Source organism: Cottoperca gobio, chromosome 24 (assembly GCF_900634415.1).
Source record: "Cottoperca gobio chromosome 24, fCotGob3.1, whole genome shotgun sequence".
NCBI lineage: Eukaryota > Metazoa > Chordata > Actinopteri > Perciformes > Bovichtidae > Cottoperca > Cottoperca gobio.
Genome location: NC_041378.1, coordinates 1,952,131 through 1,966,601, shown reverse-complemented (window position 1 = coordinate 1,966,601; position 14,471 = coordinate 1,952,131). Strand labels below are relative to the sequence as shown.

At 39.4% G+C, this 14,471-nt stretch overlaps 1 protein-coding gene across 3 annotated transcripts in view; it reads right to left on the bottom strand.

Annotated features, from left to right (window-relative positions):
• Positions 1-4,871: 4,871 nt before the first annotated feature.
• clvs2 (clavesin 2) overlaps positions 4,872-14,471 on the bottom strand; it is a 28,837-nt gene continuing 19,237 nt past the window's right edge. For all 3 annotated transcript variants that reach the window (XM_029462834.1, XM_029462833.1, XM_029462835.1), the window contains 3 exons: positions 7,486-7,596; positions 6,753-6,985; positions 4,872-5,221 (listed from right to left, as the gene is read on the bottom strand). In XM_029462834.1, the coding sequence (XP_029318694.1) occupies positions 5,128-5,221; positions 6,753-6,985; positions 7,486-7,596 (438 nt within the window). In that variant the 3' untranslated portion in view covers positions 4,872-5,127. The remainder of the gene's footprint in view (positions 5,222-6,752; positions 6,986-7,485; positions 7,597-14,471) is intronic.

The following is a 14,471-nucleotide window of genomic DNA, read 5'->3' as shown; positions in this document are numbered from 1 at the left end:
TGAGCTCCAACTCCTGCTGCCAAATACTGAGCAATACTTCAAGTGCTGAGACACAAAAATAAGAGACATGTGAGAAAATGTACGTGTGTCCATATTTATTTTTGCTCGTTGTACATGATGCATTTCAGCAAATTGTCTCTGATGACATTGATACATTTAACACCTGCTAACTGAACACTTGGTTGCTCCTATAATATACTGGCTTTCCATAATAACTTCACAATTCAGTTTTGAGTTTGGTCTCCCCTACAGCTCCTACTGTAACTATACAATCAAAAAACAGTGATATGAAAAGGAAATAAATATAATATGCATTCATGTTCAGGATCATTAAAAAGAAAAGTTCATCCAGCGTCCAAATCCTCGAAGCACTTAAACTTAAAGATGAGAAGCGATGCGTCTGTTTGATGGAAGAGCCAAATCAAACATTAGTCAGTGAGAAATTCATCTTGGTAGTCCAAGAAAATACATAATTATAAAGACAGTACATTCACAAAGCTTGAGTTTGATTCCATAACGATGCACTTCTGTAAAGAACTTTGGAACAAAACTCTTCATGTGATCATTTAAACACTGACCCATGTACACGGTGCATGTACTGCAGTTAGCACCAGCTTCATGTATCACTGAATCCTCGACAATCTTTCATTTAATGTTTCAAATCTGTCTGCTGAGCACATTTAGCACAGTCATGGATCTACTGGGGGAATTACTGTCTTAACATAAAGACAAAATGAACAGCGTGATGAAACATTTCTGAGTACTGTATTTCCGTCAGTTAAAGAGCGTGCACATCCAAAAACAGATCATGAGTCGGAGACTGAAGAAGCTGAGAAAGCTTCAGTCTAATGCAGCTTTATGCACTTTTTCAATTTATGCATAAAAATAAGTTTTAACGCTCTGAAGTGGAAAAGTCAGTTTGTTAATAAATAAATAAAAATGCAACAGCTGAGCAATTCGTCACGAAGTCACGAAGGCTCAAAGCCGGCGATGTTTGATCGATAAATGTTTCAGGATATCACGCTGTTTGCGTATGAATTTGAATGTTCAGGGCCCCCGTTTTCCCAGAAGCCATCAGCGAGCGACAGCGTCATCATTCACAAACTGCAGATACATTTGTCCTCCTCATGCACGACGCATTTATTTATAAGTGAAGCAGGTGAAACTGAACAGAAGACGAAGGAACAAGTCTGCGCGTCGTGTGAGGCGATGTTCTGCGCGGGAGAACAACAGTCTGTGTTGTTCAGCTGAATAAATATCATGTTAGCTATAAGCTAAGGCTTCCTGTTTCAAACCATCAAAACGTCATTACTGCTCCGTTACAACATGTGCGAGATGCATTCAGCAGAACTTTGGTCAGCAGGAAAGACGTAACAACAACACAGAAAGAACATTCAAAATGCTGAACTTCTTTAAAACATAAGAAACAGATTCTAACTTCATAACTCTGTTACAACATACACCAATCTGTAACCTGCGGAATAAACAAGGTCCATAGCAAGTTTAATAAAATACTGAGAGGAGAACATTAAAATAAAACATCTTAAATGTGTCGTGAAGCCCGATAAAGTATATTTGTAATAGAATGTGAGTCTGTAGCTGTGGTACTGAGTTTGACTTCCTCTACGTACGACACGTTTCACAGCAGAACTTTAATAATCAGTGACCCTGCAGAGCGCTGTGTGAGACTTCTGACATATTCAAGCAGCATACAGATGTTTTATTAATGTAAACTTTGTATCCTAACAACTGGAAGCATCTACAGTGGCTGTGTGTGTGTGTGTGTGTGTGTGTGTGTGTGTGTGTGTTCTTGTTTATGGTACTAAGTGTTTTCACATTTCCTCGACTGACATCATGCTGCTAAAGCTCAACTGAATCTGCATTTTGTGACCTCTTCTGTGTGTGTGTGTGTGTGTGTGTGTGTGTGTGTGTGTGTGTGTGTGTCTGTGTGTGTGTGTGTGTGTGTGTGTGTGTGTCTGTGTGTGTGTGTGTGTGTGTGTGTGTGTGTCTATGTCCAATGCACATTCTAAAACACTTGATGAACATTTTATGGTTTCACGTTCGACACACAGTTTATTACAGTCTCTCTCTGATGTGCACAAAACTGGCAGTTCTACATTTCCCCCAGAGCGTCTGACTGAAAGCAGAGAATCCGTTAATGTTGACCTGAAGATGTTCTCAGGGAGGCAACGCAGATTAGATTACAGGTACAGAGCATCTGTAGGGACGCTGATAACGTTTTGGATTGAAGATATGTTTTGCGGTCACGCTTGGAAAAATCAAAAATATGTTCAGCGATGAAGCTTTGGAAACATTTAAAGCCGTTTTAAGCAACAATGATGTCTTCTCAATACACGGGAACTAACAAGTCAGAACAACTTGTTGGTGGAGTCCGTCTGAGGCAGGACGCACGAAACCAGATGCACTGCACACACTGTAACTGTTGGTGTTGCTGCACAAAGGGGACACGTTCTGATTATTGTTGCTGGACTCCATCTGACCTTCTCTCTGCAGGTTTAAGTCTCCTCCATTGATCACTAACTGATGGTGACTTCCTGCATGTGTCGTGCCACATGTCCGACGGCACGTCATCCCGTTCAAAGTCTTTGTGTCGGAGTCATGCATGCACAAAGCCGTACAGTGTGGTTAACGCTAGGATTTATTGCAAAGTATCCTCGTACAACGGTTCGTACGATATCTAACGTAAAGTCACTCGTGCGATTCTTCTACGACTGTCCAGCGACGCTCGTTACACGCTGACAGTCTGAACAAAGTGATGAAAGTTGCTCAGTGGCGCATGAAGCCTGGGAATTATTTATTTATTTGGGCCCTTATGGAGTCACGTGACACAGAAGCTGTTATTGTTATGTTTGGCCGCACACGGACAACAGACGTTTTGCACTTCACAACAAAAGCCTCTAAATTGAATTGTTGAATAGGAAGAAACTAAAGTATGTCAAACACTGAAGCTGGTGTTTGTGAGAAGTCAGTGTAGCATAAACAACTCTGAGTGGAGCGAACAGACATAGTGTTAAATATGTAAAGGTGCAGAAGATAAAGGAACATCTGTAATTACAATTAAATGTCATTTCAATATGTAAAATAATACTTTTCTAAGATATACTGCAATCACTTAAAGCACACTTAATAATGTTTACGTTATTGCCAACAAGTTTAATTAGTCTGCAGGTGCGTTCAGGTGCCGTCAGGAAGCTTGGACATTTGAGACTTCAAGGTGCCCCGTGCTGTTTTCTTCGACTGTCTCCTCGAGGTCAAAACAAAAGTGTGGAGTGCTTTTTTCTTCTTGTAAAACATTTGAGAAGCCAATTAAAAGTGTAAAACGTCTTTGTATTTGTTGGTGTACTTTCACGCCTTGGTGTGCGTTACCTTTGCCAACTGTCGAGTTAAATACTGTGAAACACGACGCCCGATACAAACAAAACACCCATTCATAAAAGCATTGCTGCATAGGGCTGCTATAGTCTTAAACTCAACAGGACACCTTGAACGTCTGCTGCTGAAGAGCATCTCCTTGTGTAGTCGCTGGCAAAGGCAGCAGAAAATGTTAATTACCACGATATCACATCGACCTTCAATCAAACCTGTCAATATTTGAATGGGAGATGTGGTTGAAAGCTCAGGAAAAAGTTCATAAGAGGACCTTGAGTTAAGATTATAAACTAATACTGATTTAAAAAGCTTTAAGCTTCTTTATGAAACACCAATAATGGACTGAAGCTATGCAAACAAGCAGGAGTGATTCTTAGTAAAACATGCAAAAGATAACAGTGAAGATCTTTAAACGTGTCTTTGAATCTTATAATACTGACGCGTTCAAAAACTAATACTGTGGTAATGTTTGGCCAGAATGAGAACGTGTCACAGAGTCGCAGGAGAAGATACGTTTGCCCCGTCGCTGCGCTTATAAAAACTCAATTTAGGCTTATTTATTCGTCTGGCTTCACATCCTAACTTTTAAATTCTCAAAATATATCTTTTGGTCATCTTCAGCCAAAAGTGACGATGTGAGTCATTTTTAAGAAAAAGATTTCTGCAGCTTTGTATCCTGTTCGCAGAAGAAATATCGTGTTCTGTGACATGTGGGTCAGAAACAGGAACAAAAACACGAGCCGACTCGTACCGTAAAGGGGGGTTTGCTTTTCCAGAAGATAACGGGAGCGACACCGATAGTTCAGACATTATGTTCGCAGGAAAGACGCCCATAACCTCCTAGTAACCTCCTAGTAACGTCCCAGTAACGTCCCAGTAACCTCCCAGTAACGTCCTAGTGACGTCCTAGTAACGTCCCAGTAACGTCCCAGTAACCTCCCAGTAACCTCCTAGTAACATCCTAGTAACGTCCCAGTAACCTCCCAGTAACGTCCTAGTGACGTCCCAGTAACCTCCCAGTAACCTCCTAGTAATGTCCCAGTAACCTCCTAGTAACCTCCTAGTAATGTCCTAGTAACCTCCTAGTAATGTCCCAGTAATCTTCTAGTAACCTCCTAGTAACCTCCCAGTAATGTCCTAGTAACGTCCTAGTAACGTCCTAGTAACATCCTAGTAACCTCCCAGTAAACCCAGTGGCTGCCTGTCTGCCAGTTTTGTGTCCAGGAGGTTGAACAGGCTTGTCTTCTTCTTCTTCTTCTTCTTCTTCTTCTTCTTCAAATTACTGTACAAAGAAGAAGAAAGAAACTGCAGCTCGGGAACTGTGGCCCCAAGCCCTCGTTGAAGTGTGAGGTTCTTCTCCCATCACCCATATACTGTATCATACAAACACTGTCGTCACACGTGTGCGGCATCTTCACAGCTCTCTTTGTTTTCCTTCCCTGCTCCACACTGCGGGGGCTGGATCGTTGAAAGACGTTAATTTACAGTTTTTTTGTTTTTTGGAATTGGCACTTGACAAATAACTAAATAAATAAACATTTAGACCGCCACCAGGAGCTCTGCGGTGCGAGGAAACGTCCTTCTTGTCTCTCGTCTGCTCATTTCGAGTTTTCCTCCGGTGCAGCAGCAGCACGTTCTGCAGGAAGGTGTGTTCAGGGCGCTGACAGTAGGTGCACGAGTAAGTCAGTGTGTTAGTGTGTGTAAATATTGGTTATGCTTTCGAGCTGAAGGTGTGGATTAGTCCAGCGAGAGCAGCGGCTGCATGTTGTCTTCTTCACTCTTCACTTTGTCAGGTCGTTTCAGGACGCCTGGTTCCACCACAGACTGAGACCTGCAAGGAAACACGACACGAGGGGATCAGAGCAATGTTTTATTTGCTGCATGATTTTTAGATGAGGTCTAATTATTAGAAATGCAACGATCCAACTTTTTATCTCTCGATACTGATTACGATGGATTTACTCTTTTTTCTCTAAATAAAAATGGCTAATTTTAAATACTTTGCATACCGCTGGGTATCTTACTAATGAGAATAATACATCATATTTTATTAGATTTTGTATTAATAATATGAATTTGCAAACTAACTAGTGACCAGATCTGTCAAATAAATGTAGTAAAAGTTTATTATTTGCCTCTCAATGTAGAGGAGTGAAACTATAAAGTAGGGTAAAAGGGAAATACTCAAGAAAAGTACATTTTATTGGATATAATATACAAGATTTTGGATCTGTGAAGGAACCGGTCTGTTGCACAACTGCATGTTTCTGTAAAATATTTATTCAGAAAATTAAGTTTATGCAGTACGGTTTTTAAATGTATATTTTATATATATATATATATTTTACTCAGTCAAATGTTTAATCTCAGTAAATAAATCATATTTACTGTGAGAATGTAAAGAAATAAAAATAAAAAATGGAAATCCTGGCACGCATGAGCCTCTGCTGCACGGCGCCCTGTAGGGGGGGTGATACTCTGATGACATGTGCTGTAGTTCACACAGTGCCGGCTTTTTAAAGTCCGAAAATATTCGTTTTTCAAGGCCGGGAACTGATTTACCTTTGATGACACTACAGACAGAAACATTGTTTTATTACACTTTTCCATAACGTGTCGTCTTTCAGATCAGTGCGAAGTAGTTGGTTTAAACTACACTGTATTTGTTTGCACCTGTGGAAATGTTAGCGTTAGATAACGCCTCATTTGCATATTCAAACATAACATTTCAGAACACTTGTAATACAAAAGATAATAGTCTAAGTATAAGTAATCAAATGGGGAAGTTTCAAGTGATATCTATTAGTTAAATGTTAAAATTCTAATATGTGAAGATTTAGTGACAATATTTAATATCAACAAATGCTAAAATATTAAATGTCTTTTAATGTCAACAAAAATATAAATAAATAAATATAAATTTCATAAAATAGGGTTTTATTATTTACTGTTTCTTTACCTTTTATTAGTGTACAGTTATTGTTGCTTCCTGTATTGTTTATATTCGATCTATTTTGATTTTATTTCGCCACTATGAGCAAAACCCTAAAGAAAACGTCCACTATTGTTCATATATAGTCAGATATATAGAAGATCCTCTCGGTCAAGACACTAATTATTCAAAGATAACACAGTTACTTTGACATGTTATTGACGTTCTGTTGATGCATACTGCAGGTAACCCTATCAGGAGGTCACTGTATCTTTAATTCACATTTGTATCCAGACAAACTGCAAGTTCCTGCAAAACAAGCAGGAAATTACACTTGTGTTCAGCAACTTCCTTCATGCATCACTTGACTTTGAAACCTGCGTGTTTCAATAACCAGGGAATGTTTTCGGGGAACATAAATGGAGCTGACCTCTTCATGGTCTTCGGGGACAGGTTCTTGTCCAGGTCTCTCTCCAGGTCTTGTACTGACAGGGTGTAGGACTCCGGACAGTAGTCGGTCTCCTCGTCGTAGGCGTGGTCCAGCAGCGCCCGCGCCCACGTGCCCATATCGTACGGCGGCATCATCCCGCCGAGCTCCGACGGCAAGATCTCCGGATGGATGAGCAGGTGGAGGCTGTTCAGGTTGTTGCCGTGCATGAAGATCTGCACAAGGGGAAAGATACAGACGGTCAGACGGCTGGAGAGCTCCAACATCCATGTTCCCTAATGCATCTTTATAGCAATAATGTAAAGTATAATATATTAGCCGGGAGTTTAGCTTCAGGTAGCGTCTATATGAGTCTGTAATGAATTATCACAGTCTGAGAAAGAAATCTAACTAAATGACTGTCATTTTAAAGAAAATGCAGTTAAATCTGCCAGAAATGTATCAAAATATAGAGAACAAAACAACTCTGTTGGAATTCTGCCACTTGCTTTTGATAAAAAACGTAATAATTAACAATATAGAAACATTTCTTTTGGCCAAACTGTTCAACAGATCCAGTAAATCCAATATTCACTCGTTAGAGTTTAGTTTCTGGTCTCTGGAAACATCTGTCTCTTCAGCTGCTAAGTACTCGGATATGTTCACCAGTTCAAGCCTTTAATATTAAAACGTGGATTACGGCTGCTTTGATGTCATGAATGAAACATGTTCTGACCCTCTTCCTTGTCTTGTCTTTGAGGAAGGGTCGGATCACGGTGTACAGAGCGTGGATGTACCAGGGCTGGTTCACAAAGTGGATTCCTCCAAATCTGGCAGGATAACTGTCCTGTAGGAAGAATAAAGAAAGCAACATGTGTAAACACAGGCAGATATATATCCACGCATTACACCCACTATATGACAATCACTGTCTCATGGAAACTACTAATCACAACCTCTCTGTGCTTTATCACAAGTAACTGTCTTATTTCTTGTTTCCTGTCCCTTTCCATTAGATTAGTTTTTTTGTAAATGGGCTGTAATCTCATCGTCAATAGGAAATGATGCCGTCCATTTTGGAGTCACCGCAGATACAACGCCGGAGGGAAACGAGCCCATGTTCATCCAGGTTAGTGTGTGGAGCCTGATGCAGTGTTTCCCCGAACGCTGCACACAATTATGATAATTACACTCCACTGTAAGCGTGTGTGTGTGTGTGTGTGTGTGCGTGTGTGTGTGTGTGTGTGTGTGTGTGTGAGTCATGAGTTGGCTGAACTGCACATCCTCGGCCATCTTTACATGAAAGATCCAGAGAGCATGTAGGTGCTCTGAAGCTGCCACATGTACAAGCTTCCTTGTGTTTCTGTGACATTGATGCAGATGTTCCAGAAGCATAAATCCTTCCTGAGCTTTCCTCCAGTGCCAACATTTCCACATGTACACGAGACGTATCCCTCTCTGTGTGTCTCCTCCTGCAGGCTGAACGATGGCCCACATTGTATGTGTGTCACTAAAGTGCAAAGCAAATATTTTACTCTTCAAGTCTATGTTGTTCCATCTTAAGCATGTGTCAACACGTGGTGTGTGTTGTGCAGAGACCGCTGTCTGAGAAAGCTTCTTATTGCACAGCTGCACGATGGATTTTGGATTTTTCAATTTTGTGCAATAAATATAAAGATCTGGCAAATTTATAAACGTTTGCCAAAGTTTCCCACTTGTGCATTCGTTGTACACAATATATAGATGTATTATTATTATTATTCATGTTCCCAGTTTAAAACTAAAACAACTTATAAAGGATCAACGTTTCAGAAAACAGATTTTACATCCCAATGCAAAGGTATATATATATATTATATTTATATATAATACATAATTATATATTATATAATATATATATATATATTATATAATATATATATTATGTATTATATAATATATATATATATATAAATATAGATATTATATATATAATATATATATATAAATATAATATATATATTTTATAATATATATATATATATATAAATATATATATTATATATATAATATATATATAAATATAATATATATATATATTATATTTATATATATATATATATATTATATAATATATATATATATATTTTATATATATATATATATATATATATATATTATATATATATCATATATTATACTATATTATAATATATATATATATATATATATAGGATATAATATATATATATTATATAATATCTATATATATATAATATATATATATATATTTATATGTATATTATTTCTTTATAATAATATATATATATATATATATATATATGATTTATTTTTATCAATATATTATATTGTTTATAAATAAATGGTTGTTAATGAAACCCAAAAATCCACTTAAAAATACTGAATAATGGTGCAAAACAGTCAGTCGTGGTAATAAAGGGACAGACCCCCCCTTCTGACTCTGAACCTCTGGCCTGCCCTCTGCTCTGACACACATTTACACTTTGATGAAGAGACCGGCTGCATTATACATGAAACACAGGATATGAGCTGCAGGGCTTCTGCTGCACCGGGGGGACTAAAGGAGGAGGAGGAAGAATCCGGAGCTGAAGGATTGATCTGCTCTCCCCCGGGTGAAGAAAAAGGGAAGAAGGTGTAAAGAGAAAGTGTTCAAACAAAGGTGGAGCACGCTGCAGAGAGAATATTACAAAGTAAAGGAAATCCAAGAGGGACTGAAGGAGGAGCAGGAAGGGAGGAGGAGATTTTAAATGATCTCTTCACAGCTTTGTCTTATTACAGGTCAGATTAAAAAGGTTCCCCTGGAGAAGAAGACGGGGGAAGGACAAAGCACTTGGTTAGAGTGAGGAAAAGATGGAGGATTAGGAGCAAAATGAATTCCAGAAACCAGCCTCTCAAAACCACTTCTGCATTTCCTTTGGTGCTCGTCTGCTGCAGGTAAATGTCGATCTGAAACAAGTGACAGATGTGGGGACGTGTTTGCGTCTCGCTGCAGGTCGCTGTGTGTCGAGCTACAAAAGGTCGAAGGGAATGAAAGGTGACAGGAGGAGAGAAGTCGGTCAACAGCAACAGGACGACGTGCGGAACCGAGCAGTCGTTTCTAAAAAAACACAATCAGTTTACATGCATTTCGTATTCTTCTCCAAATCTCCCATAAACCCCGTCGCTTCACGCCTCGCCTCCCGCTCCTGGGAGCCTGCGGCGGCACTGAGGAGCATCAACACGTTAGAAATGATTTTCCCTTCAAAGCTTGCCTCGCTGCAGAAACACAGCGCCCACCTCCTGCTTTGTGACACCAAGTAATTCCCTGTGAATGTGACCTGCAGCCACAGCGTTCACAAAGACGCCGCCAATCTGGTTGGTGATGGTCTTTTGTTCTCCTTCTACAGTAATTACACTAATGACTTTAATGTTTTACACGGAGGAAGAGGGACAAGATGAGGAGTCACTACGTCAGGGTGAATAGTTGTGGTCGCTTGATACAGGATTTAAAGTGTGAGGATCATGTGACGTTACAAAAGTTAAACATGTATCCAGTAGAAATAACTGCATGTTATCATGTTTAGTGAGGGTTTAAATATTTATGCTGCCAAAAAACATTCTGTTTTGTAATCTCGTTAACGTCCGAGTGAGATACTTTGATTTATAGTTATTGTGCAGCATTGGTCTATATATATATATATATATATATATATATATATATTCTTGTCTGTGTGCAACACGCTCATTATTTATTGTTCCATGTGTGTTTTTGTCGTGCTATATTTCAGAATTCTTGTAGCCTTGCATGCTGTCTTGACCAGGTCTCCATTGGAAAAGGAGATTTTTTTTATCTCAAGCGACTTCCTGGTTAAATAAAGGTAAAAAATAAATAATAATAATTTGATTTCTGATGTGTGAAAATATTAAATTTGCATAAAAATATGAATAAAATTCCTGTTGTCCACAGATTTTTCAGTGAAAATCCAGAAAAACTGGACAAACTCACACAAGCGACGCTCACAAACAACGTTCCCTCATCGTGTTAATTAAGCTTGCCGCGTGTCACGCTGACGGCAGCCATCTTGGGCTGTCGGATGTGTGAACTCTTTCCACGACTCCCTTCTGTCCCGCGTGCCTCGAACGTGGCGTCAGTGCAGCGTCTCATATGTCGCTGCTGTTATAAAAAAGCTCAGAGATCCAGAGGCGACACAGACAGTCAGGCTGCCACCAACACTGCAGGTTAAACTCCGAGTCTGTTCGTGCAGACACTCAGCGCTAACGACATGTGACACGTCCATATCCGCCCCGAGGCCGGAGAACAGATGAAGTCAGCCAATCGTCAGCTGCTTCTCACTCAAATGTTTGGATTCAAAGCTGCGTCTCCTGAGGCAGTGAGTCCAGCTCAAGGATACTCCATGCGACCTTCTGACAGATAAACACACACACACGCGACGAGCTTTGCTCCGAGCCGTTTTGACATTTTGATTCCAGTGCTGACGGACTGGTTGCCTGAATAAGCATCAGCAGGAGCTGCAGAGGACAAACTGAGCGTTTGAATGTTTGTCGTGAGGGAATAGTTCGACATTTTGGGAAACATGTCGTGAGCTTCAGATGAGCAGGGGGGGGAGAGCTTTGTTTGCTTTGGACAAAAAACAACACGGTATCTTTTTATTGTGCGTTTTTCCTACGACAACATGCAGAGTCTGTTCAAAACAAACTTCCATCTTCACAGGAAGCAACTCAGATATGTAATATAATATAAAATAACTATTCTGGTTCACGAGCAGTGGACTGATCCCCCCCGACCTCCTCCCTACGCAGACTTCTTCGCTCTTTTGTTGGACTAACACTAATCAGCCTGCAGTGCATTAGGAGCGATGGACTAACTGCATATTAGAGAGTGAGTCAGCATCTACAGAAACAACCATCGTCATGATTCAGACCAATAAACAATTAACTGTAATAATATTCCAACACATATTCCTGCACGAAGACAACACAACACAAGGAAATACATCTCAGGGAAAACTGCAGGCAGCAGCAGCAGCAGGAGAAGAAAAGAAGAAGAAGTGAGAAGAAGAGAAAAAAGAGAAGCAGAAGAAGAAGAAGAAGGACGAAGAAGAAGAAGAAGAAGAGAAGAAGAAGAAGAAGAAGAAGAAGAATAAGAAGAAAAGAAGAAGAAGGAGAAGAAGAAGAGAGAGAAGAAGAAGAAGATCGAAGAGAAGATGAAATAGACGAATAAAGATAATAAATGAGCAAGAATAATAAGAAAATGAGAATGCATACATAATTAAGAGACTAAGAATATAAGAAATTAATACAAAAGAATCCTCCTCCCCTCTTCCTCCTTCTCCTCCTCCTCTTCAAGACAGAATAAGAAGAATAATAAGATAGAATGATAATAATACCAAGGAGAAGAAGACCTCCACACAGCACTCACGTTGCACCCTGAGGAAGATGGAGTGAGGCTGTGAAGTGTTTCTAATGGCTGAACCTGTACAGAGCTGTAACCTGTGAGTCCCCGGCTGCTCATTTATTATTTACTTTATCAAATGGGAGCTGAGGCAGCAGCGAGAGGAAGGATGTTCCCCCACGGGGAGCAGATGTATCGTCCCCTCAGTGAGACTTTATCTTGCAGAAAGAGGCGAGGACCGGCCTGGGGAAATCAGTGAAGAGGATTGTAAATGTGACTATTAATATTTATCAACGTGACAATTCATATTTCTATCTGGTCATTCTGTTTGTCAGAAGAATGTAAAATTAAATTTCTGTGCAAAATTATTATATATTATATACTGTATATATATATGATATATATATATATATATATATATATATATATATATAGATATATAATTCAGTATATATATTATATGGTATATATATATATATTATACACAATATTATTATATACAGAAATATAATATATATATGTATATATATCACATATATATACTGTATACATATATAATATATATAATATATATTATTAATTATAATTATATATATATATAATATATTATATTATAATATATATTATATATATATATTATATATATATATATATATATATATATATATATTATAATATATATACTAATATATATATATCTTATATATATATATATATATATATATATATATATATATATATTATATATATATATATAATATAAAATTATATATAGATATAGATATATATTTATTGATGGTTTACTCACAGAAAAACTTGAAATGCAATAAAAAGCAGATTTTAAAACTGACTTAAATTCCATCACTCATTAATATTTTGCAGACGTGTGTGTTAGCCCACTACCTTTTCAAACTACTTTATTCTCCCACGCAGGACTTTAGTGTCCTTACATGTGAGGATTTGCTGCTTATCTCAGTTTTATATATCTATAAAAAAAGAAAAAGACCATAAACCCCAGTTTTTGAGAACAAATGCTGTAACATCCAACATTTAAGAGAGAGAGAACTGTGCCAACGAGCAGCTGATGTTACAACATCTGACGTGCATCGTCCACCCCTCTACGTGTGTCGGGGTTGTGGTCATACATCTTCTCTGCGTCTCCGTCTTTGTGCAGCACATCAGGTTGATGAGCTCTCTCCGCTGCTGTCACTTCTGATCCACAGAAGGATGAGTAAATGTGTCCTCCAGTGAAAAAGGGGGAGAACAAAAAGTACGTTCTGAATCCTTTCAAGTGCTTTTCCTTCTCTTTAGGATGTAAAGTGTAGCCTGGAGTGACGACATTGTTTTGCTGCCGGCTTGCTCTTTACACAAAACACCTTTATGAGAAGACGTCTGACTGGAGCTAATGCTGAAGTGAATAAAAGGGGTAAATCTTACAGGATGTGACAGAAGGCAGACAGCATGTGCTGCTTCACTTCACTGACATTCTCAACCACGCTGCAATTCTGCTCACAAAAAACAAAGTGAAAGACGAAGCAGATTTACTGATAAATGTAACCTTTAAGTTCAACCTCGGATCTCTTATGTCTCTGGAGCTTTTTATCCAATCAGTGTTCCTCTTCCTGCCGATGACTCCACATCCTGTCAATACATTTTCATCTCCCCTTTACTGCCAAACCTTTTAACTAATCAGACCTATTCCCTTTTTCTCTAGAGTCATGCTCTAATCATTTATGTTTCTTATGTTTCTATATACCTCTCCAGGAACCATCACCTTACCGTGGTGGAGAGGTTTGTGTGTCCCTATGAACCTGAGAGCTGTGTTGTCTGGAGCCTTGTGCTCCTGGTAGGGTCTCCCAAGGCAAATTGGTCTCAGGCGAGGGGCCAGACTAAGAATGGTTCAAAACGACCTCATGAAAAAAAGGGAAAGAGAAGGAGAGACCCTGCCCGGAGGAAGCCCGGGCAGGGTCCAGAGGGAGGGCCCGACAGCGAGCGCCTGGTGGCCGGGTTTGCCACGGAGCCCGGTCGGGCACAGCCCGAAGAAGCTACGTGGTGCCTCCCATCCATCCATCCATCCTGTGGGACCACCACTCACAGGAAGAACCGCTGGGGTCGGGTGCGCTGGCTCTGGGGACGTGGAACGTCACCTCTCTGTGGGGGAAGGAGCCGGAACTAGTGCGGGAGGTGGAGCGCTACCAGTTGGATCTGGTGGGGCTTACTTCTACGCACAGTCTTGGCTCTGGAACCGTACTCCTGGATAGGGGTTGGACTCTATTCTTCTCCGGAGTTGCCCAAGGTGTGAGGCGTCG